The sequence below is a fragment of the Cebus imitator genome, unplaced genomic scaffold (genome assembly GCF_001604975.1).
Source record: "Cebus imitator isolate Cc_AM_T3 unplaced genomic scaffold, Cebus_imitator-1.0 Scaffold192, whole genome shotgun sequence".
NCBI classification, from domain to species: Eukaryota; Metazoa; Chordata; class Mammalia; order Primates; family Cebidae; genus Cebus; species Cebus imitator.
This window is the reverse complement of record NW_016107507.1, coordinates 226,255-249,901: the sequence shown is the minus strand read 5'-3', so window position 1 is coordinate 249,901 and position 23,647 is coordinate 226,255. Positions and strand designations below refer to the sequence as shown.

Here is a 23,647-nt window from a genome sequence, read left to right as displayed (position 1 = left end):
AATATTTCCTCCAGTCAGTAACCTGTCTTTTCATTCTGCTGACAGTGTCTTTTGCAGCAAATAAATTTCTAGTTTTAATAAGCCCAGCTTATCAATTCTTCCTTTCATGGATTGTGCCATTGGTGTTATATCTAAAAAGTTATCACCAAATCCAAGGTCATCTAGATTTTCTCTCATGTTATCTCCTAGGAGTTTTATAGTTTTATGTTTTACATTTAGGTCTGTGATCTACTTTGAGTTAATTTTTGTGAAAAGTATGAGGTCTGTTTCTAGATTCATTTTTTTTCCATGTGGATGTCTAGTTTTTCCAGCACCATTTGTGGAAAAGACTATCTTTGCTTCATTGTGTTACCTTTGCTCCCTTGTAAAAGATCAGTTAACTTAAGTAGGGCTGCTACTGGGTTCTCTGTTCTGTTCTACTGATCAATTCGTGCATTCTTTTGCCAATACTATACTGTTTTGATTACTGTCACTTTATACTAAGTCTTGAAGTCAGTATTCACATTCTAACTTTGTTCTTTTCCTTCAATATTGTGTTAGCTATCCTAGGTCTTTTGCCTCTCCAAACTTTAAGATCAGTTCGTTTGGATTGCATTGAATCTACAGATCAAGTTGGGAAAAACTGACATCTTGACAATAATGGGTCTTCCTATCCATGAACATGGAAATCTCTCCACTTAATAAGTTCTTCCTTGATTTCCTTCATAATCTTACTGTTTTCCTCATATAGATCTTGTACATATTTTTGTTAGATGTACATTTAAGTATTTCTTTTTTGCGGGAACACTAATATAAATAATATTGTATTTTTAATTTCAAATTCCACTTATTCACTGCTGATACACAGGGAAGTGATTAACTTTTGTAGATTAACCCTGTATCCTGCAACCTTGCTATAATCACTTACTAGCTCTGGAAGTCTTTCCCATTTTCTGCTTAGATAATCATATCATCTGCAAACAAAGACAGTTATATTTCTTCCTTCTCAATACATTTTACTACACTTTCTTGTCTTACTGCATTAGTTAGGACTTCTAGTGCTATGTTGAAAAGGAGTGGCGAGAAGAAACTACAAATTTGTTGAGGTGAAATTTATGTAACCTCAACATAAATAAAATGGTTAATTTTAAACCATTTTATTTTCCTTTTTAAAAATTATAACTATCCTGGTGGGGGTGAAGTGGTATTTCATTACAGTTTTGATTTGTATTTCTCTAATGACTAAACACGTGGGGAATTTTTAAATTTGATTGCTGGTCATTTGTATATTCAAGCTATTTTGCTCAGTTCTAAACTGGGTTTGTTGTTTTTTGTTGTTGTTGTTGTTGAGTTGTGTTATTTATAGATTTTGGACGCTAGATCTTTATCAGATATATGATTGGCAAATGACTTTTGCTTCTGCAGACTATCTTTTCACTTGTTAAAATAATGTCCTTTGATGTATAAAAATGTCACATTTTTATGAAGTCCCAATTTATCTCTTTTTTCTTTTCTGCTTATGATTTTGGTTTCTAAGAGTCCAATGCTAAATCTAAGACCATGAAGACTTACCCCTATGTTTTCTTCTAAGAGTTTTATAGTTTAAGCTCTTATATCTTAGGTCTTCAATACCTTTTGAATTAATTCTTGTATATGCAAAGGAGTCCAGCTTTGTTCTTTTGTGTGTGTATATCCAGTGATTCAGCGCCATTTGTTTAAGAAACTACCCTTTTTCTACTGAATGGTCTTAACACTCTTGTGGAAAAAAATCACTTGGCCATAAGTATATAGGTTTTTTTCTAGATTCTCAATTCCATTTAATTGTTCTATATTTCTACCCCTAGCCCAGTATATTGTTTTGATTACCATAGCTTTGTGGTAAGTTGTAAACTTAGGAAATATGAATCCTGCAACTTTGTTCTTTTTAAATATTGTTTTTGCTACTTGGAATCCGCTCTGTTATATGTACAATTATAACACAGTGGCAACACCAAACCTTAATGTATCATCATAGTTTAGTTTTATAATACATAAAAGCTACTAATTTAAACTTCTATAAACAATACTGATAAAAATATTTTTAAAAAAAAATATGGAACCTCTATAAATACTGATATTGTGTTAAATTTGAAAAGAACAGGGCAGGCCAGGCACAGAGGCTCATGCCTATAATCCCAGCACTGTGAGAGGCTAAGGCAGGCAGATCACTTTAAGCCAGGAGCTTCAGACCAGCCTGGCCCAACATAGCGAAAACCCATGTTTACTACAAATGTCCCAGCTACTCAGAAGGCTGAGGCACAAGAAATCACCTGAACCCAGGAGGCGGAGGTTGCAGTGAACCATGATCGTGCCACTGCACTCCAGCCTGGGCAACAAAGACAGACCGTCTGCACAAAAAAAAAAGGAAAAAAAAAGAACAGGGCAGAACACTGTGTCGATTTTGCTGCCACCAAAATTTGAAAAAGAATATACCCTGGAAAAATACACAAGATAGTAGTAAAAGAACTTTAGTAGTAAAAGGCTCCTAAGAAACTGGGTTTCTGAGAGGGAGAGGTGGAAAGGAGATTTCCTTTCACTGACTACTCTTTTGTACTTTTTGAGTGTTTATCAATCTTATGTGTATATTGATTTCTATTTTTTAATTAACTAATAAAACTCTAATTAAACTGAAATATAATTTTACATCTTCATATGGGCTAAGAAAATCTTTTGGAAGAATGATAGTGATGGGTTTGCAGGAAGTGGTTTTCATCCCCTCCTTGGGTCCCCGTGTGAGCTCTGGCATCTTTTTGCGGAACAGCAGCCAAGGTTGAAGACGAAGCCAAGGTAGCAGTAAAACAGACCTTTCTGGATATAGTGCTAATTGGCCCCACGGAGACCATTCTACCCAAATGAGTTCATCAGCTCAGGCAACATATGGTCACCTATCAAAATTCTAAAGGTTGATTAAATGGTTTACTAACATTTTGTTGCACTTGCTATTTATATTGTGACTTTCTTAAGGCAGGTGGAGGGTGAACATCAGTTTTATTGATTAGTTCTGACTCTAAATGTCAAATGGGGAAAGAAGATGAAATAAATTACTAATAGTAACTTTTTGTTATGTTGGAATTAGCTGCATTTGAAAACATTATAAAACTGAAGTATTAATATATAGATATATGAAAATGCAAGTCCTGATAAAATACAGAAAAATTCTTTCTTTCAGAGCTTTTCTGTGTGACAGGTGTCTGTTCTAGTCAATCAAAATGTAATTTCCCCACAATTATGCATAGAGTGAAAAGACCTTAGGAAATATTTAATATGCAAAGGCTTATCGTGATGACTGACAACTACTGTAGGAAATCCACATCTAATTCTGCTACAGAATGCCAATTCAAGACTAAGCTCAGTAAAGGGTTCTGACTCACTTAAGAAATAACAGTTTACTCTGCATTAATGAAAGAGCCTATCATATAGCCTAAGAAAATTATTTCAGTTAGCCTCAAATTAGAAATATTTCAGAAGGAAAATGGCCTACTGAGTGGAGCATTAAAGTATTCATGAAAAGAATATCTTCAAAGAGATTAATAATTATAAATGCTGTGCTCAACATATGAATATACAGCTCTCCACAGAAAAATATTCTGAAGTCTAGGAAGTGCAAGATTTTCAAGCTAAATAATGACTTCAGAAAATTCAAATGAGACAGTAGACACAAAGCTAAGATCATTCTTCTTGCTAATTAGTAATTACTGTTTCCCTGTCATCCTTCAACTTTTCCTATTTCAGGAAGAGGCAGCGACTTCGCAATCACTCCAGCTAGACACTAGGAGCCATCCTAGACTCTTTCCTTCAGTCCTCAATTAAATCAATCACCAAGTACCAAGTTCTGTTAATCCTGAGTATTTTGTGAAACCATTCTCTTCTGTCCCTTTCCCCATTCCCTGGAGTTCAGGCCCATTTCTTTTCCCTACATCATGGCCTGATTTTCTTACTGGGCTCCACTCCTTTGTTCCTGTCCACTTCCCCCGTTACTCTCCCCTCTTTAACTCCATCCTCAACATTACCACCAAAGTGACCTTAGATAAATCTGATAGTTACATTCTCTAAAACTCTTCAGCTCTGCCCACGGCCTACAAGGCAATCCAGTGCCACAGCATGGCATTCAAGAAAGAATGGGCCATCATGATACAACAACCACATCTTGGCTCCATCATTCCCGTCACTAGATGGAGGCCATCCATTGCTGGATGGTTGCCACTTCAGGCTCTAGTGATAACACTCTGTACTTTTCCTCACCTGGTGATTCCCTCCTCACTTTTGAAGGCACAGCTCAGGGACCTCTCCAGCTTTCTGAATCATTAGGGCAGGCTAAGAGACAGACATCCTCTCACCGTGCCCTGACAATATTACAGCATGTATCGTGTTTTCCCAACATGCTTTGCAGATGTGTTTGTACCCTTATTAAATTCCAAATTCCAAAAAGACAACAACCATCTCTAAATATCTTTATGGCGTCCAATACCTTCAACAGGCCTTGAAACATAGTGGGTAGTCAAGAGATTAAAATGAAAGAAGCTGCATGATAAGCAGATTATATGAGCTGAGTATGTAATTCAATTAAAACACATTTGGGTTATCGTACATGATGTGTATCATAAAAAAATCTAGAAAGCCATTTTACAATATGAGCTTAAACTAAAACCTCCAATCTGCCATGTTTTGGGCTAAATGTCTTATTCCAGGTGGTAATTTGTTGGGAAAAATAAATTTTACTTACTTATATCCTGTATCATGTCTAGAAGAATGTGAATAGTAAGGGAGTAATTCAAGGTGGTCTGATCTCAAATTCAAAAAAATCTTTTGAAAACTACTATGTAAATACATTTGCTTCTTCTATAAAACCTTCAATCATGACAATTCAGAAACTGGATTTTTCTTTTTTTCCCTCTGTGAGTTGGTTTTTTAAATACATATTGAAATCCTTAAGCAAAGCAGTGAAAAAAGTCTAAAACAACTCCTATGTTTACAATCACACTAAGCAAAGATACTTTCTTGCCAGACTGCAATATCAAAAGCATTAATAGTTTTAAATGCAACCAAAATGTTCACAATGCTTTTAAAGAGCTGAAGTTGAAATGGCAAGGAAGATCAATTTAATTTAGAAGACAGAAGAGGCAGCATCCCAGTAAAGCATACCTAGCAATGATTTCATTCATGCCTATGTATCACTTAACCCTATAGACATCAGAATTTCATGGCTTAGTCCCCGCTGAAGCATTAAAATACTGGATCACTGAATATGAAAGCATGCAAACAACATAACATATATAACAGTAACCAAATACTAAACTTAAACATATTCACATCTATCTCTAGCCCTTGTTATTCAAAGTACATTCTGGGCCAAGAGCATGAACATTATCTGGGAGCTTGTGAGAAATGCAGACTTTTCAGGCTTCACTCCAGACCACGTGAATCCAAATCTGCCTTTTATCAAGATCCCCTGATGACACATCAGTATATTAAAGCTTGAGAAGCACTGTTTTGGGTGACCTCTGAAATTTTCCCATGTAAAATTCTAGTAAAAAAATACAGAATTTTTGACTAAAGCCTACCTCTAAGTGTAAAACTAAGGATTAATTTTACCATTGCCTTCCATGTGCATCTGCAGCAAAAGAGTAAATACTAAATTGGTCCTTGCCTTAAAGAATATGTGATCCACAGGCTAGCTTTGATATCAACTCAGGGTACTAAAATAGGTCTTTGCTTCCTCAGCACTTACCTCCGCTGCTGGTAAGTGATGGCACTCAGTAAATGTGGATTGAATGAACTGAGCAAATGAACTTGAATGGACAAACATGTATCAGGGCCACTCTGCACAACTGAATTCATACCATGAGGCTGTAACTATGTTCAAGGCTTTGGTATAACTTTTAACAAGACTTGAGTTAGCTATTATTTAAGCACCATCATTTTATTACAAATAACAAATCTATCCAAAACTAAACAGGATTAAATATCTATGCTTAGATAACTATAAAAGTGTCAGAGATGTGTGAACCAGAGCAACTTCATCTTGAATAGGCGCTGGGTAAATGAGGCTAAAACCTACTGGGCTGCATTCCCAGATGGTTAAGGCATTCTAAGTCAAAGGATGAAACTGCAGGTCTGCACAAGATACGGGTCATAAAGACCCTGCTGATAAAACAGGTTGCAGTCAAGAAGCTGACCAAAACCAAGAAGGTGATGAGAGTGACCTCTGGTTGTCCTTACTGCTATACTCCCACCATGACAGTTTACCAATGCGCCATGGCAACATCAGGAAGTTACCCTATATGGTCTAAAAAGGGGAGACAAGAATAATAGGCTCCTTGTTTAGCATACCATCAAGAAATAACCATAAAAATAGGCAACCAGCATCCCTCGGGGCTGGTCTGTCTATAAAGTAGCCATTCTTCTATTCCTTCACTTTCTTAATAAAGTTGCTTTCACTTTACTGACTCACCCTGAACTCATTTTTGCACGGGATCCAAGAACCCGTTCTTGGGTCTGGATCAGGACCTCTTTCCTGAACAAAAAGATAACCTAAAGCATTCTTGTCTCAGTCCCATGTTTTCTTTTGAGAGCCTAGAGCCATCTGCTACTTAAAGACTGATGCAAAAACGCAAAAGACACAGTTCCTGCCCTCAGACAATGCAGAGATGAAGTGACTGATGGATCTTGGGTACGGTCAAATTTAGGCCTGTCAGGGCCAGTAATGGAGACTCAAAGATGGACATACAAACTTGTAATGTGTGGTCCTAACATAAATCTCCAAAGTCAGACGATGTACTGTGTTCCTGGAAGGCATGATATAAATAAAAATGATACTAGAAACAAAGGAGATTTTTTTTAATATTTCAGAATGTAAATAGGACCCAGTATAGAACTGGAATGATGCAGTATCAGAGTCTTTATAAAAACGTCCTTTTTAAAAAGACCTCATTTTAAAAAGAGCAGGTCTTAATTTAACACTGCTCCTCTAAAACATCACCAAAAGCTAGAAGATGGTGTGTTTGGCCAAACAAAAAAGTAGAGGTAAATTACAAAAGTTGACTCTACTTTCATATTTGGAATATGGCAGCAGAGGTTCTCTCCTAAATGACTATACTGCAGTGATTAAGCATAATCTGCGATGAAGGAAGCAGAGTATGTACATCACTGTACAAGGCAAAGTCTGAACAGCATGCGCACTCATACCAAGAGTGAGTATTCTAGACATACCACAACCAAAGATTAGAGATTTCCAAAACAAAGGGGGAAAAAAACCTTAAAATCAAGTGAAATGTTACTTTTAATCTGTATAATATAGAGGTTATACACATTCAAAGATAATTACTATTACCGGCTGTAAAGAAAAGCAATCCTCCGTGGGCCCTGAGCATCCCTGCATATTCCTGCTGGGTGTACAAAAAAGGCAATGTCCTAACCTCTTTTTAGCGGGGCCATTTCTCAGGGCTGTGTTTGGAGCCCTGAGACAATATCTTCAGGACAAATACCTCAGGCTTGTTTACTTCTTGCTCCAGCAGCAGTGTATTACCTCAAACTCAGTATTCTTTTCCTGCAGTTCAATCTACTGTGCATGCAGGCATCCACAAGGCGATTTACCAACACCCCAGGGTGATGTCAGCTTATAAAGAGGGCAAAACTCAAGACCCTACACAGTTCTTAACACTCACTGGAATAAAAAAAGCCAATTCTGTTATTAAGATTTATCTTACCGGATCCAGATTCTTAAACAGCAGGATGTCTTTGCAGGCCTCTTGCAATCTATTTCTCTGATCATCAGTTTTTGGATGTATAATCTAAAAGGATACCAGATTTAAAAAAAACAAAGACATTAGCCAATACCATGTCACTCAAAGAGATTTTTTTTTAAATCTAACAAAAATCAGTAGAGACATTAGAAAGAAGAGCTGTTAGTGCTCAAGTTCGCTTTAGGTTGGTGCTGAGATTCACTTTAGGTGACTAGTAACTATGAGCCCTCCTAAGTAGGGGAACATAATTCACCTTGTGTGAGGGAGGTTGGTATCCACTCATCACATCAGCACTGAAATGCTTTTTCAAAAGTGTATTTTCCCCCAGGTTAGCAAGTTCATTATGTACAGAACTGTGATTGGCTCCAAAGCTCCCAGCCAGTGGGGACCCGTACGATAGGGCAACAGGTGTCAGCAACTACACTGAAAATCTGGACTGCCCTCATTCTGTTTCTACTGAGCTTAATCTTCTTTCAGGATGTAGTTCTTTCCTTTGAATCTTGATAAGCTCTCTGGAAACAAGAAAATGTTTAAAATGTATATTGCATTAGATGCTAAGTATATTTTTACACAAGTGGTATGTACCTGCCCCACAGTGAGCAAGTGGTTTTCGGAAGGGAGAGAGCAATCATGCACTGCCGCTCCAGGAGAATACATGTTCTAGGGAAAAGGCGTCCAGGGAGGCTGGCTGGTGCACTGATTTTGGAAGGAACTCAAGGAAACTAGTGTGCTAGATTCTCACTAAACTTGTATTCTAGAGGATGAAGACGGGCAAAATGCCCTGTAAGTGTGGCTTGCTATCTCTCGGAGTCCCTTTTGACTAGCAGGAGGCTCAATTGACTTGGACCAAAAGGTCTACTCTTTCGAAAACATGAGCAGTTTGTAACTACAAAATGTGTTAGAGGGGCAAGGCGTAGTCCTAAAAGCAGCAGACACGGAGTTGGTTTCCTGAAGACCTATGTACCACCCTTTCCTGTTCCAATGCTCACTCAAAGAGTGACCACAAGAGCTGATGGGCAGGTGCTGTGCCTCTTCAGGCAGCTGGCGCCACCATAAGAGCTCACGAAATCAGACAGCAGTGGGGTTTATATCCACAAACATCAAAACACACAATGGGAAATTTAAATCACCATTTCAAACCATAGCATATGGCTAAAATTTAATGAAAATTATAAGCCTGAAAAGAATTGAGATTTATAGTATTGGTATACTATTTATACGTAAACTATTGATATATATACCATTTATTTGCATTGTGTATACACTACATGAAACAACTATTAGCTAGTGAGAGAAAGGGTCACTGTACTTTCCCCTCTAAGGGTAAGGTACATGTAAACCTTTGTTTACTATCTGCCCAATATTCATCTGAAACTAGATTCTAAGATGACACACAAACACGGACAAAGCAGACCCCGGGGTCTCCTCACTCACTGCCGCACAAGAAAGCTTCAAAATTTAGGGATTAACCAAATCACACCAACCAAACTTCACTCCCTCCTCCTTCAAATAAGGAAGGCTAACACTAAAACAGAACAAAAAGTCATTTCTCACTTCACAGAATCCATCAAGAACTTCAAACCGAAGTAACCGAGATGTCTGCCTGCTGAGAAGTTCTGTTCTCAGAAAGGAAAGGTGGGGAGGAGAGGGTGCCAGCATCATGCACCTGCATTGCTCTGGTCAATTTAAAGTCTTTCTCCCCACCTCATTCAATTCCTATAAGCCTTCACACAGAAATCCAGCTTTTTCCTCTTCTCTCTTCTTCCTGCTACCTGTCTTAACAATGACCACTTCTAAGTAGTCTTTGTTTTTCAACCACACCTGCATCACTCTAGTCTACTGTTCTCTCCTGTCTCCCTTTTCCCTCACCCTGCCATTACTCCTCAGCACCCAAAGTCCACTCTCTGTCATTAACCTCGTCAGTAAATCCCTCTTCACTGGGGAAAGTAAACAGTCAGAAAGCAGGTGTGGTCTCCAACACTCCAGCTCCTTTGCACTGTAGCCACCTGCTCTGAAGATACTCTCCCATGTTTTTTCTCCAGGGTTTGGCGTGATCCCACCTACAGCATCTGTCTCTGTATCACTGGGACCTCAGCAATACACCTAAAGTGGGATTTTTTTAGTCTACTAGAGGCCACTTTGATTTTCATTAAAATTAATTCCTGATTTCAGATACAAATTTTATTTGTTAAACAAACATAGCATAAATACATGGCAGGTACTATTTTAAGAGCTTTACTAATATTAACTCATTTTATCCTAGTGACAGATCCCATAAAGCAGAGGTTAAGAAATTTAAAGTTAGGCTGAGTGTGGTGGCTCACACCTGTGATCCTAGCACTTTGCGAGGCCTAGGCAGGTGGATCACAAGGAGATGAGTTCAAGACCAGCCTGGCCAAGATGGTGAAACCCCATCTCTACTAAAAATAAAAATTAAAAAAAAATTAGCTGGGCATGGTGGCAGGCACCTGTAATCCCAGCTACTTAGGAGACTAGAGCAGGAGAATCACTTGAATCAGTGGGGGGTGGAGGTTGCAGTGACCCGAGATCCTGCCATTGCACTCCACCCTCGGCAACAGAGTAAGACTCCATCTCAAAAAAAATAATAAGAAAACAAGAAATTGAGAGTTAAGGAAATGAACTTGCCCAAATAATTTTCCCAGTGTCATCCAGTCCATAAGGTGCAGAGCTAGGATCCATGCCAGCTAGGCCAGCTTCAGAGTCTAGACTCTAAGCCACGGATCAGCAAACTATACCTGCAGGCAAAGCTGTTTTTGTATGGCTTCCAGGCTAAGAATAATTTTACATTTTTTAATGACTGGGGGCAAAAATCAAACAAATGATAATATTTCTTGACACATAAAAATTATATTAAAGTCAAATTCAAGTGTCATAAATAAAGTTTTAGTGGAACACAACAGACATGCCTTTCATTAATATATTACCTACAGCTGCTTTGAAGCTACTACAGCAGAGCTGAGTCCTTTCAAAGGAGATCCTATAACCCCCCCAAGCCTAAAATGTTTATTCTCTGAAAATAGTGCATTTTTCAGTTAAAAAAAAAACTTTACCAAAAAAAGTTTGCCAATTTCTGCTCTAAACCTCTGCTGCCTTTCAATTAAAAAAGAAATTAGAAAACCAGTTAATAAGTAAGGTTTAAACTTAGACATTTTCTTTAAACAACACTGGATATTTGTCAGGCACAGCGGCTCATGCTGGTAATCCCAGTACTTTGGGAGGCCAAGGTGGGTGGATCACTTAAGGCCAGGAGTTCAAGACCAGCCTAGTCAACAGGGTGACACCCCCATTTCTACTAAAAATACAAAAATTAGTGAGGTGTGGTGACGCAATCCCATAGTCCCAGTCAGAGGCTGAGGCATGAGAATTGCTTGAACCCAGGGGCAGAGGTTGCAGTGAGCTGAGACGCCACTGCACTCCAGCCTGGGTGACAAAGCAAGACTCCATTTCAAAAACCAACCAACCAACCAAACAAACAAAAACACTGTATCTATGTTGTTAGCCAGGAGACATCTACACCAGATATTTTCATATTTGTCCCACTCATTCTCCACACAGAGCTGAAAATAATCTTTCAAAAATTTAAATCAGAATGCTCCCTTTTCCAGCTTAAAACCTCAGTGGACTTCATCACATTTGGTGAGAATTAAATCCCCATTCCATCCTTTTCTACCCTCAATACAGCCACTCGGGTATTGTGGGCTCCACCTGCCCTCCCCTCTGCCAGGCTCAGCTCGATCTAAAATGCACTGAGGGGCTTCTGGCCAGACTCCGCCTGCCCATCCTTTCAGCCTAACCTCAACGATGCCTGCTTCAACCATTCCATAGTATCAGGACCCCTGCTGGCTTGGGGGCTGTGTTTTGATTCCTACACTTTGTTTCACTGTTTCTTTAGCACTTCATGTTTTGCAACTATTCATTAATTTATTTACTTGTCTGCCTGTGACTGAAAGCTCCAAGAGGGTAGAGACTTGTCCATTTGCTCACCACTTTACACCCAGCACCAGGCCAGATTTGTGGAGAAACATAAAAGTACTCTACCCTTACATTTATCAGCTCTTCTCTACCAGTTTCTACATGCTAGATCTAGACAACCCTTAAATTTTCATTTACTAAAGGCATTCCAACTAAAATCTGTTATTTTTCAAAATGAGTCTTAAGCATTTACATTTTCTTTGAATTCACATCAGAGGATAAATTTCTGATTATACTAGAGACTTAAGGATTTGGTGAGTCTCAGAAGCAATAAAAAATGTCCAAATAAAATGTCATTTTATCACAATATAGTATACATTTTCCTCATAGATATTTCCCAATATCCTTCTAGATCTCAATAATTTTGAAATCTGTAGTAATCATTCCCAAGCATGTGATGTGGTTTGCCTCATAGTTTCTAAGACCTAAATAAGTACAGTTTTTAGTAACACATTTAGAGGAGAGAATACTCAACCTAATTGAGAACCTACAAGTATTTTGCTATAATCAAATATATATAAACACATTAATTACCAAAAAAAAACGCTTAAAAATAACTTCAAAAGGTGTTACAGGGAACAGCTCTTAGGGTAAATGGCCAACCCACAATGATTCCTCCTCCTCTAGAAAATGCCCTTATTTATAGATATGGTTCTCAAGTAGGTTGGACTTTTTGACCCTGCCCCTACCCTAGGCCAAAGCAGGGTCCATCAGAAACTCTTGGGGAGCTGAGGAAGAAGAACTGCTTGAACCTGGGAGGTGGAGGTTGCAGTGGGCTGAGATCACAGTTCAGCCTAGGGACAGAGTGAGACTCTGTCTCAAAAAAGAAAAAAAAAGAAAGTAACTCTTGGGAAATTGGAATTTTGAATTGAGAAGCACAGTAGAGACAATACTCTAAGTCTTACATTCTTGCTCTTGACGGACCCCACAGGTGGGCTGGCTCCCACCTGCCAAGCCTACAGCTTGGCCTTTCAACTCTTTCTGCAGTTCAATATGATCTCCAAGCATCTGTCTGATAATCTCCCCATTGTCTTTCTCACATGTGTCTCGACAGGGTTAGGTTTTACACAGTCAAAGGAATCTTAACTGCTATAGCCTCCCCAACAAAACTGTTAGAAATGACCTGGAGTGAACCTGCCAAAACACTTTATTTACCTCATGAATTAAATGGCAGCTAAAACTCAAGGCCTAACGGCTTTTGAATCAATGAGATATTGCATATTGTTTTTAAACTCTATTGTCAAATGTTCATTAATTTAGTTTTTATTAATTTAAACCAGCTCATCTCAACTGCTCTTATCTCAATTACTAAATTTTATCATATCCATTTATATACACTATAAAGAATGTATGTTGCCGGGCGCGGTGGCTCAAGCCTGTAATCCCAGTACTTTGGGAGGCCGAGGCGGGTGGATCACGAGGTCAAGAGATCGAGACCATCCTGGTCAACATGGTGAAACCCCGTCTCTACTAAAAATACAAAAAATTAGCTGGGCATGGTGGGGCGTGCTTGTAATCCCAGCTACTCAGGAGGCTGAGGCAGGAGAATTGCCTGAACCCAGGAGGCGGAGGTTGCGGTGAGCCGAGATCGTGCCATTGCGCTCCAGCCTGGATAAGAAGAGCAAAACTCTGTCTCAAAAAAAAAAATAAATAAATAAAAAATAAAAAAATAAAATCTTTAAAAAAAAAAAAAAAGAATGTATGTTGCCTTCAATGTCACCCAGTATTGTTTCTTCTAGATACATAAAGTATGCCGTCGGCGAGGTCTAGTTTTTTAGGCTATACAAAGCAATAACAGCAAATCGCAGCTTAGTAAAAATACCTTAATCCTAAAACAACATAATTTCCAGGCTGGGATTTATGGACTTCACAAAAATAACTGAAGTTCTAGTATTGAGAAATGAGCTTCCCTGGTAGTGGGAATCCCCATGGGTCCAGGAATAAAATGGGATTTCAAGATCTTCCGTTTTGTAAACCTCCTGATGCCACTGGATTTTACATACGTTTCAAGGAGCTTAATGATATAATGACTTAGGGACGTATTATCTGCTGCTCCACATGAAACCTCAATCTTACTTAAGTACTCTTCAGAGCTACAAAAATAAGTTTTTGCTTATACTGTTTAAGGCCAAAGAGACAAGAGGCACTTCGCAACGTATGTACTCAAAAAAAGGGGAGGAGGGTGGCACGGAAATTATTACTTTCCATTTCCAGGCATAGTAATCTCTTAGTTTACTTTTTGCTAAATAAAGAATAGAGCTGAGCTGAAAGACACAGCTTAAAAACTGCTCAAACCACAGTGGATAAGCTCTTACAAAAACATTAGGGCCCGCAAGAGGTCCGCTGCTGAGCAAACTATGAAGACTCACAAATTTAAAAAATAATCCTAACTGTATGCTGACACACTAGATGTAATTTTACTGTGATTTGTTTGTTGCAGAGTAGCTTTCTGTTGCTATAAATTAACAGGAATAGAAGGTCTTTCCCAGTATTTTTGTTTACTGGAAACACTGTCTAAGAAAAATAATATTATCACTATGAGAAAGACAGCTGAAAACGTTTTTCATCACCAGGATATATTTTGCAAAGAAAAATACTCTTTGGATAAAAACAAGTCTGCAAGACTTACAGCAGGAGTAGGCTATTGGAGATAAGACTAGGAAAAGAAATAGTCAAAACAACTCCATTTTGTCTCCTGTTAACCTGTGTATCTGTTAACACCTTTTCTATTACTATTTTATAGACAATATGACAAGGGCATCCAATAAAATTCATTCCTTCAGTAAATTACATACCCTGGACTCTGCATCATCTTCTTCTTCATCAGGATTATAAGCTTCTGCACACACTATAAATATAAAAATGAACATTTTAAAGATAGTTTCATCAAAAACCATACTACAATGAGTACATCGTTAACACTTAATTAACAAAAAGGGTACCACAGTATTAAAAAACATTAATTCACCTCAACGAGGGGAAGCAGTCTACCCCCCAAAACTGGTTTCATATTGCAATTTATAAGGAGTTTATTTAAAAATAAAGCTGTATTTTAGGGCATTGATTTCTCCTATTTAGAGAAATATAGCTTAAATCCTTTAATTTTCATTTCCAAGGCATATTTAAACATCACCTAAAACAACAGAAACAAAAGAAAACGCTATCTGCCATGAAATGATCAATTTAATCATATAGTTGTGACTTTCACAAATTATCCATAATCCAAATATTATGGAACAAATATTAACATTTTACATACTTCAGGAACAAATATTAACATTTTGCATATTTCCTTCCAGTCTTTTTTCTGGGTTGAGTTTATACTGAATATGCAACTTAAAAACCTGCTTTTTTGATTTAACACTACGAGAACAGTCATTAGAAACACTGTATAAATACTGCATTTAAAGACTGCAGATTATCATATGCTGTAATTAACTACTTCTTTAATGCTGAACATTTAGCTGGCTGACAGTAAAACAACTTTGCAATAAACATCTTCATGCATAAATATTTGTCTATATTTCAAAGCATGCTGTAGGCATTATTCCCAAAGTTATTTTGGAGGACTATTAAATGGCATAACCATTTTTTAGGGCACATTTATCGCCATGTTTCTTTCTAGAAGGGTTGTACTCATCCACTGTCCAATAAAAAATATGTAATAAGATTCCCCTAACTATACAACAGAATTGGATACTATTACTTAAAATCTTTGTCAATTTAAACAATTTAAATTTTTTAAAAATTATTAAATTTGAACTATTTTCAAATGTGTACAGGCTGATGGTATTTACTCCTTTGTCCATATCTATAGGAAATCTCTGGTTTTCTTTTTGACTTAAATTAGTATTTTAATACTACTTTATCTGTCATATTATTCATAATCATTTTATTCAATTTGCTTTTCAATGATTATTATAAAGTTTTTATAGACTATGCATGTTTATTTTTAATGTCATGACATCTATAAGGAAAGAAAATTCCCCAGTGTGTTTTAAACCCAACATTAAACATCACAGAAGTATCACTGCTTTTGACCTTGAAAACCCTTTTCTTATTTACAAACCTAAAGATTTACTTCTTTTTTCATTCAGTTGTTTAAAGGCAGAGATTTTTACATGTACTATTTAATCGATATGGAGTTTATTCTGGCATAGATGTAAACATTTAGGAACAAAGAACAAATGAAAGGACAAATGTCTTCCTAGGGGCCTCAGGGTAGCATCAAAAGTATTATCATCTTTGGTACTACTATTCCCCCATTATTATTATAATCACAAAACTTGACATTTTCTTTCCCCCAAGCACCACTCTATACACCTGGACCAGTGATTCTTAACCAAGTCCTATTGTGCCCTCCACAGGGGTAATTCTGCCTCTGTGACATTTTAATTGTCATGACTACAGGGGGTTAGAGGGATGCCACTAGCATCTACTGGGTACAGGCCAGGGATGCTGGAAGCATCCTATGATGTATGGAATGTCCCACCCTGAACATAAAGAATTATCTGGCCAAAAATGTCAACAGTACTGAGGCTGAGAAGCCCTGATCTAAAGTACATTATCTCATTCAACCTCACAACAACCTTAAGGTAGGTGTTAATGTCATCACTTGACAGATGAAACACTAGAGCACAGGAAAGCCAAGATCATCCTAGTAAGTGGCAGGACCTACATTTTATCCAGGACTGCTTGTCTTGACTCCAAAGCTCTTGCTCTGAACCACTATTCTACACATGACTGCTTTGGTGAATTTACCAGCATAATTCCTGGACTTCAGCCTTTGGCCACAGAAATGGCCCAGTCATGCAGAAGCAGGCTCACATTAAAGAATCTCACTGACACATGAAACCAGAATGCCAATTTAGTAACTACCTTCCTGAGCAAAGGATGGGACCAGCCCAACTAGCTAGATCTCTCCCTGCTGGAAAAACCACAGAAGCAGCCAAGTCACTACTGAAAGATTGCTTGATGAGCAAGAAATGGGAAGTAATAAAGTTTGTTAAATAAATTAAATGTTTCACAGTATCAGGCTGGACAGCCTGAGGCACTCAATAGGGAGGGCTCTGCCAATGTGTCTGGGACACATTAACTGGGTTGGCTGCAACTCTCCAGAGAGCACAAAGACATCTACTTCTAAAGCTTGGCTCTCTAACTTTCTGTCCTTAGAGACAGCCAACTTCACAGGCAGGACTGCTACATAATTTGTAAGGCCCAGAACAAGAAAAAAATATATATATGGGCCCCATCTTCAAATATTAAGACTTTCCAGAAGACAACAAAAGCAGAGCATTAAAGCAAATGCACAGCCCTTGACAGTGCAGGGCCCACGAAGCTGGCCATGTTCATAGAATGAACACATTCAACGAGGTGGTGTAGTAGATAGTAGGTAAAATATTTGGTTGTTTTAGGTAACTTGTTTTACACATACATACATACATACACACACACACACACACACACACACACACACACACACACACACCCTCTCTGATCCATTAGTATTTATCTTAAATTTTAATTCACAGAAAACAATCCTAATTCTCAAATTTCTAAGCACCTAGCCCCTAAACCCTAACTAAAAACCATATGGAGTAAGAATCTATTATTTTTCCAAATAGTTTATCAATTGTCGCAGTATTATTACTTAGCACCCTGTTGATCTGTGATACCCACTTTATCACACAGTATGTTTGTCCGTCTGTTTCTGGGCTGTTTTACTGAACCATATATTGTGCCAATACTACAGGACTTAGTTCTTGGCATTCCTGTTGCAATTGTTTCACTACATTAGAATTAATCTACCCTCACCTCCTGTAGCCAAATCAAAATAAAGTATTCGCAGTTTTGTAAAGCTGTCATGGTGCCTTATAGCTCCTTATCATCACTTAAACTGCTTCTTCTGATTGGAACTCCTAATCTCCCTTCCAAGCCATCTCTTCTCTCCAGCCTCAACTAAAAAGTCAGATCAAGAGTCGCATCTTGACCCACACAGAACTAATTCAGGAAACTCCACTTTTGTGCTCACACTTTGCACTTTCGCAGTACAGTGGGAAGGGCTCACTATTGTCATTTACCACACTGCATGCTTCCAAAGACGTTATAAGCAGCTTGCCTCTCCAGGCTGAGCCATAAACCTCCAGGGACCGTGTGCTCTTGTTCATCTCTGTATTTCCATAGCACTCACCTGGCACATTGCCTACTAGCTCAATGCACTTTTTAAAAAATAAATAAATAAATGAGTGGTTGATCAACAAACAAGCATGCAATGTCCTTGAGGGCAGAGATGTCTTTTTTTAATGTCTCACAATAACGTACTTAAATTATACATGCTCTAACACACATGGAATAAATGAAGGAAAACTTGCTTAATGTTAAAATGTCCTACACAGTTTGTCCAAGAAATGGGGACAGAGAGGATGAGTGAAAATGAGGGCCTTTTGTCTTACTTGCCAAAGGCCTGGTGCAAAGATTAGGAGGCCAGTAAACATTGCCATAACAAATAAATGAATGAACAGCTCTATCCCTGGAGGGACACTCAAGCCAAAGCCTCCAGATAACTTGTACTGCCCCGTATTCTTTCTGAAATGTATTTGCCCCATACCTCCTATGAAATCTGAAATTTAGCTTGAAATTATATACTTCATTCTTTTTGTTTGGCAATTAAACAGTGGTCAGAACCGGAACCCTATTCTTTAAGTGAATCTTATATGGAGGTTTTCCCTGTTCGGTTGTGCATGTATGTATTTATGTACTACACTGGTTATACAGAATGGCTCAAGAATTTAAACAGATTCCCACATTGTAAAGAGAAGAATGTACACTGGTGTAGCCAGACAATGGTCACAAGTTGCAGGACAGAACAGGAAAATATGAACTACACTGACTTTGCACCTTGAGGGACGTGGCCCTCAATCTTTTCATGTGCTATACACATAGAATGATAGATGAGGGGTTATTCAACTCCCAGGGTTTTTCAGCAACAGCCCATGTTGCTAATGATTTAAAAATCAGTACATTGAAAAGGACTCCGCACTGGACAAGTATACATAACCCATATTTGCATTCTTGCTAGCAAGGAGTTGAAGTAAGCAGACAGGACTCCACGAGTCACTGGGTCCTCAGCTCTGGCAGAGTCTTGCATACAGTAGACGCTCAGTAAGTATGTGCTGAAGGAATGAAAGGCAAATATGGCTCGCACAGAATGACTGCATGGTTTAGAGGCCTTCAATCCAGAAAAATTGACTTATATAAAATCTATAAAAGTTAATTTGCCAATGTTCTCAATAAACTAAGATTTTAGCCTACTTATTTAAATAATAATTAGCTTAAAATAAGTTCTTATAAAAGCACAGGTGTATTAAATAACACAGTTGTGACTCAACAGAGTTAAACTTAGCTTGTTGAAGTGGAAATGCCCTCCTACAAAGGAAAAAATTTACCTTTTTCAAATATTAGTTTAAGGCATGCATCAACCAAGAAAACTGTTTCTTAGGGGGGCAAAAAGACATCCTGTATTTTTTTTTTTATAAAGCACAGATGTACATTCAATACATAAACAGATATACAGTATTTCGGTGGCAGTAAAATCTATTGGGGGCACTTAGAGAGAAACAGCCTAAAGAGACTGGGGTAGGGGGTAATAACGGAAAAAAGATTGAGAAACACTGGTAAAAGGCTCTAACAGTTATATATACATAGCTAAGTAAAGAGGCACGATGACAAGTTAATAGGCTTCCCCCTCCCCCACTCATCCATATTTCTGCCCAGGTAATTTGGTATAGACCTGTTCTCATCCATTAGTAATAGTCCTAAATTTGAATTCACAGAGCAAAGGCAACTGAAGAACATGCCCAAAATACAGACGTTCACATCTTGTACCCAAATCATATTCAGGCAAAGGGCCCACAGGAAGTCTTGTTTATTCATTCAAAAAGTATTTTTTGAGATGTCAGGGATGACACAAACGGAATAAAGGGATAATGCAAAGCATCTATGTGTATGTGCATGTGTGTATGTGTGTGTATATATATATATTTATATATATATATTCTTTTGTTATACATTTTATATAATCTGCAACTTGTTTTGCCTAAACATTTTCTATTACTTTCAATATTATATATGTACTATATTTAAAACATTTATAGAAATGGCTAGTCTAGAAATCAAGACAGAAATAGAATGATCATGAAAACACCAGTGCCACAATGACAATTATCTACAAAGTGCTGGAGGAACACAGACGAGAAAGGAGCAACCAGCTGCTCAGAGGGCAGGGGGAGGCTTCACAGCAAAGGAGGCTCCCTAAAAAGTAATAAAGAGTGGGAAGAAGAGATTGCTTTGTTTTGTTTCCTGCTGCATTCCTAGCACCTAGAACAGTGACTGGCACACGGTAAATGTTAACAAAAATGGCTGAGGAAATAAATGGTCATTTTAGTTGGTGAGAAATGTTACTATCTTCTTCCTTAGACATAAAGAGACTGCATACTGCATATGTCAGATTAAACTGGCTTACACAACAGTAACAAAGACTCCCAAATCTCAGTGACTCAAAACAACATAAGTGTATTTCTTGGTCACACAGCGTGTCCACCTCAGGAGAGCAGGTACTTGCTTCCACATGGTCTTTGCTGAAGGCTGCAGGCTGATGCAGCCTCCTCAATTTGGAAGGCCACCAGTCCCTAAAGCTTCTGCCTGGAAGTGACAGATGTCTCTTCTGCCCAGAAGGAATATATATCACATTGCATTAGACAAGTTACGTGGTCAGTTCTAACTTCAAGAAGATGGGGAAGTGCAAGTGTTACTACAACCTCAGAAGGGGAGAAAACCAGAATTTTGTGAATAGCACTGATGACTACCAAAGAAACCATTTGATGGCCCCAACACAAGGTGTTTCTCTCGCATTCTCTCTCTCCCCCTCTCTCTTTCTCTACCTTAAGGCAAATAGAGGAAGGGTTGAAAGTGACATCACCATTTACATAAAAATAGGGGGACGTTCATAACAAAAATATCTACAGAATAAGGCTGTCTCATAAACTCTGAACAGAACCATTAAAATTTCCTTAAAATCATCTTTCCATTTTTAACATTTTCCTACTTCCTGCATCAAAATATTAAAAGTTACTATAATTGACTCCGTTACAGACTACATTTCAGCTACAGAAAGCAATATAAATATATCTTTTACCTTTCTGGCAAGAATTTTGACACTGTTCATGAAATAGTACTCAAGTGAATAGTTAATTCCCAGACCAGCTATGCTCATGTCACCAGAATTTTACTATAAAGATTTTAGCCAAAATACTTAACTGTATAATCCTGTCTTGCTGAAATAACAGAAATACAATTTCTATTTAATCTAGGATGTTCTGCCTCTCCCAAAGGTTATCAATGGAGCTTTAAGAATTAGCCATTCACAAACCACTTCCTAGTTCTCTATAAAACTGTATTTCAGACCTTTATTTATGTAGGTTGTAAACCATCCCAACTTGTAATTACTATTCCTAAAAAAATTTCTAGAAAACTTTTTTCCTGTTATTTCTACTATAAAACATTCTGCTATCTCATAAATATTTTAGATATTTTAAATATTTGACAAAATTGCCATCATTCGTTATAAACCCATTATTTTTGTAGCCCTTTAACTGAAGTATTTAGAATAAAACTCCAAATTTACTAATTCATTTTTATGTTTTAATGTCTCTAAAAACAATTTTCCTTCACATGTATACCACTACTGTTTAAGTGGCTATATAATTAATTCAGAAACATTCACACCCAAACATAAACATCAAGTTCAGGACACTATTGGGAAGGTTATTGCTGAAATAAACAAAGGAGCAGCAATTGAGAGCTTCAAACAAATAAAAACTTGTTCATCATTTGCTATTTTCCTCTTATTAAAACTGTACATGCTGGCCAGACACAGTAGCTCATGCCTGTAATCATAGTACTTTGGGAGCCCAAGTTGGGCGTATCACCTAAGGTCAGGAGCTCAAGACCAACCCGGCCAATATGGCAAAACCCCGTCTGTTCTAAAAAAAAAAAAAACACACACACACACAAAAAACAAAAGTTAACCCGGTGTGGCGGTGCTCGCCTGTAATCCCAGCTACTTAACAGGCTGAGCCACAGGAACTGCTTGAACTGAGGAGGCAGAGGTTGCAGTGAGCAGAGATAGCGCCACTGCACTCTAGCCAGGGCAACAGAGAGAGACTTCATCTCAAAACAAAAAAACAAAAAGCCTGTACATGCAAACATCTTTAATCGGGTTTTTTTAATGCGTAATTTTTTTTCTTCAAAAATGCCTTCAAAGAAAAAACAATATCCTATGTCAGAACCCACATCATTTTGTAGGTAATTTTGTATTCTACTCTTGGGTTCCAAAGTGTTAAAAACTTTAGTATGTGTACTCAATCACTGGAACTATTCTCAATAAAATTTCTTTCTACCACATGCTCTATAAGTATGCATTCAGTCTGTAAAACATCAACCATTTATTTTAATAATTGACTTATTTATAGCATGGCACAATTAAGAGGACACAGCATTCAATCGGCTTATAAAAGGAATCCTATCAACAAGGAACGTTTCTAAGAGGATGAGTCCAGAATAGGATAGGCTCAAATATTCTACTTAATTCTACTGTTCATATATCATATGTAGCCTGTGGGATTCTGAGAATGGAGGAAACACCATACAAACTTTTACTCTCTTTCACAATGGAACAATGGTCCCCCGTAGCTCCCAGTGTTTCTTATATAAGGATACAAGATTAACCCAAGAAAAGGCAGGTGCATGTAATCCACAATATTTTACAAATTCTCTATTTAAATTTTCTTTAAGACAAAAAATGAAACCTCACAAATGACCAAGAATAAGATAAACACATACAGTAAAAAGAGCAAGAAGAATAATTCTGAGGAGAATGTGTTTGGGAAACTATCCATGTTTTAAAGTCCATGTTGTTTGCTACTAATCAGAATCCCTCACTGCTGTTCTCCAGAACTATTAACCAGCAGAGAGAAAGTAGATCAACTTGTACTAGAGGACAGTGCTGTAACAGAAATTATATTTGTACTTTGCTGAAAATGGTCTGATAAGGATTTCTGAGCATTGCAGTTGATGAATATTATGAATTTTAAGAAAGCGAAATGCCAACGTGAAATAAAATCAGAATTCTAACTCTTTGGTTAAAAAGTCAACAAACAGCTTCCCAAGAATTTTTGCCAATGCTCTAATTGCTTAGATAATGTGATCACCTCTTGGCATTTATTTTGGCCTGAAATCTCAAATCACATTCTTGTAAATATAAATACTAACTGATAATGAATGATATAGCTACATTTATCAGAATACAACTCTGTCTTTCAGATATAGTAAAGCTAGAGTTACTTAAAGCTTCTGAATAGTGTTTTTTACTGTTTTTGAGATTAATGCTGCCTAGCATACACGTATCAGAGAATTATAGGAACAGAAACATTACAGGATCCTTCCAATTTATTAATATATTTTCAGAACAAGTATCATTTGACCTGATGGCTTTAGGATGAGAAATCTGAACTAAAATATAGCCATAATTGTAATAGTTCAGTCAATTAGTGACTTCTAAATTTAGTAATAAAACTATCAAATATGGGCTTTAAGAGAACATATTTCAGTCAAGCCTCTCCACTGATTATCAGAAGTCTAAAAAAAATTCTCGATGCTATTAAATATAAGTAAATTATGACAGAGCAATGCAAATCAATATACAAAGGTTCAAAATACAGAATGTGTATTTACAAAAAATACAGTTCAGACTGGTTTTTTCATTAAAGGCAAAAGAAATAAACCTATATTACATTCAGTATTTCTTCTTGAAAACTTCCATTTCCATTTTGTAAAGG

The 23,647-nt window shown here is 37.4% G+C and overlaps 1 protein-coding gene across 1 annotated transcript in view; it reads right to left on the bottom strand.

Moving 5' to 3' along the window:
* The window catches only part of PRKAR2B (protein kinase cAMP-dependent type II regulatory subunit beta), a 103,585-nt gene that overhangs the window by 20,614 nt on the left and 59,324 nt on the right, over positions 1 to 23,647 (bottom strand). The window contains exons 3-4 of the mRNA XM_017546927.2: positions 14,549 to 14,601; positions 7,725 to 7,808 (exon numbers count right to left, since the gene is read on the bottom strand). Coding sequence (XP_017402416.1) covers positions 7,725 to 7,808; positions 14,549 to 14,601 — 137 coding nt within the window. The remainder of the gene's footprint in view (positions 1 to 7,724; positions 7,809 to 14,548; positions 14,602 to 23,647) is intronic.